This window comes from Odontomachus brunneus, unplaced genomic scaffold (genome assembly GCF_010583005.1).
Source record: "Odontomachus brunneus isolate Ranch 3 - 2012 unplaced genomic scaffold, Obru_v1 Obru_scaffold_227, whole genome shotgun sequence".
Classification (NCBI taxonomy): domain Eukaryota; kingdom Metazoa; phylum Arthropoda; class Insecta; order Hymenoptera; family Formicidae; genus Odontomachus; species Odontomachus brunneus.
Genome location: NW_022639677.1, coordinates 68,318 through 69,560, shown reverse-complemented (window position 1 = coordinate 69,560; position 1,243 = coordinate 68,318). Strand labels below are relative to the sequence as shown.

The 1,243-nt window shown below is 28.6% G+C and overlaps 1 protein-coding gene across 1 annotated transcript; it reads left to right on the top strand.

Annotated features, from left to right (window-relative positions):
* The first annotated feature begins 79 nt into the window (after positions 1-79).
* On the top strand, positions 80-966 carry LOC116852463. Its single transcript, XM_032832894.1, has 4 exons — positions 80-187; positions 280-360; positions 457-714; positions 916-966. The coding sequence occupies exons 1-4, from the start codon at positions 80-82 to the stop codon at positions 964-966; spliced, it is 498 nt and encodes a 165-aa protein (XP_032688785.1).
* Positions 967-1,243: the final 277 nt, after the last annotated feature.

The window sequence follows — 1,243 nt, the reverse complement described above, 5'->3', positions numbered from 1 at the left end:
ATATATATATATATATATATATATATATATATATATATACATATATAAGTAAAGTATAGTAAATAATAAACAAAGAATAATGAATGTAACGGCAAGACAAAAAGAAATATTAATAAATAATTTGAAAAGTCATGCGGAATTAGTGAGAGGTCGAGTAAACCGAAAAAATGAGAGTAAAAGAAAATTGGTAAATTAAAATAATTGCTGCTTATGTATAAATATGTATGTGTGTGATAGAAATAATATTTTATTTAATAAATAACACTTTAATATGTTTAGAATGATATGTGGAATAAAATTACTGAACATATTAATGCAAGTAACGAAGGCCCTCAAAAAAGTGGACAAGAATGGGCAAAGGTTAATATTTCCTTCCACTGAGTATCCAGGTTAAATACAAAGGTTAAATTATTATTAATTTTAAAAATAATAGCTAATTATCGACAATTTTTTCAGACATGGAAAGATATGAAGTCATATATTTTGAAAAAAGAAGTAAGACGACGTAGTTATATACAAGGGACAGGAGGTGGACCTCCTCCTCAAATATTTCTGTCTAGTTTTGAAGAGGAAGTTTTGGAATTTTTAACACCAGAAGCAGCTGGATTGCAAAACATCCCAGAAGGTGGAATACTTGAGACAGCAGAAGAGACACAGACTTTATCAGAATGTTGTTCAACATCTCAAATTAATCAGTTTACATCTCATGACAAAGTAATAGAAAAACAGAATATATTGCCACATGTAGAAATTGATGATAATATTGAAAATACACCACCAAATATTACTAAAAGGAAAAAAAATGTTAACATACCAGAAAATAATACAAGAAAAGGTAACTTAAATGAAAAGCATATTATATATATTATAATAAATTATCTAATATATTATTTAATAACACTTTTTTAATTACAGAAAAATCAATTCATCATTTATCATATAGCATGTTGCAAATTCAAGAAATGAAATTAAAACTAAAAAGAAAAGGAATAAAAATTAGAAAAAAAACTTTAAAAGTGCAAGAAAATATTAGGGTGTATATCAGTTGGACACGGGGCAATTGGACACAGTCCAATCAACAGCAATTGGACAAGTCGCTGTTCCAAGGGACCCTACAAATGTCTCTAATCACACGGTGCTGTGATTGGCTGTGTCCAAATGCACCGTGTCCAAGTGCACCGCTCCCAAATATTATGTTCGAATTAAAAGAAATCAAGTCCATTTTGCAAACAGAGTCTGCAAA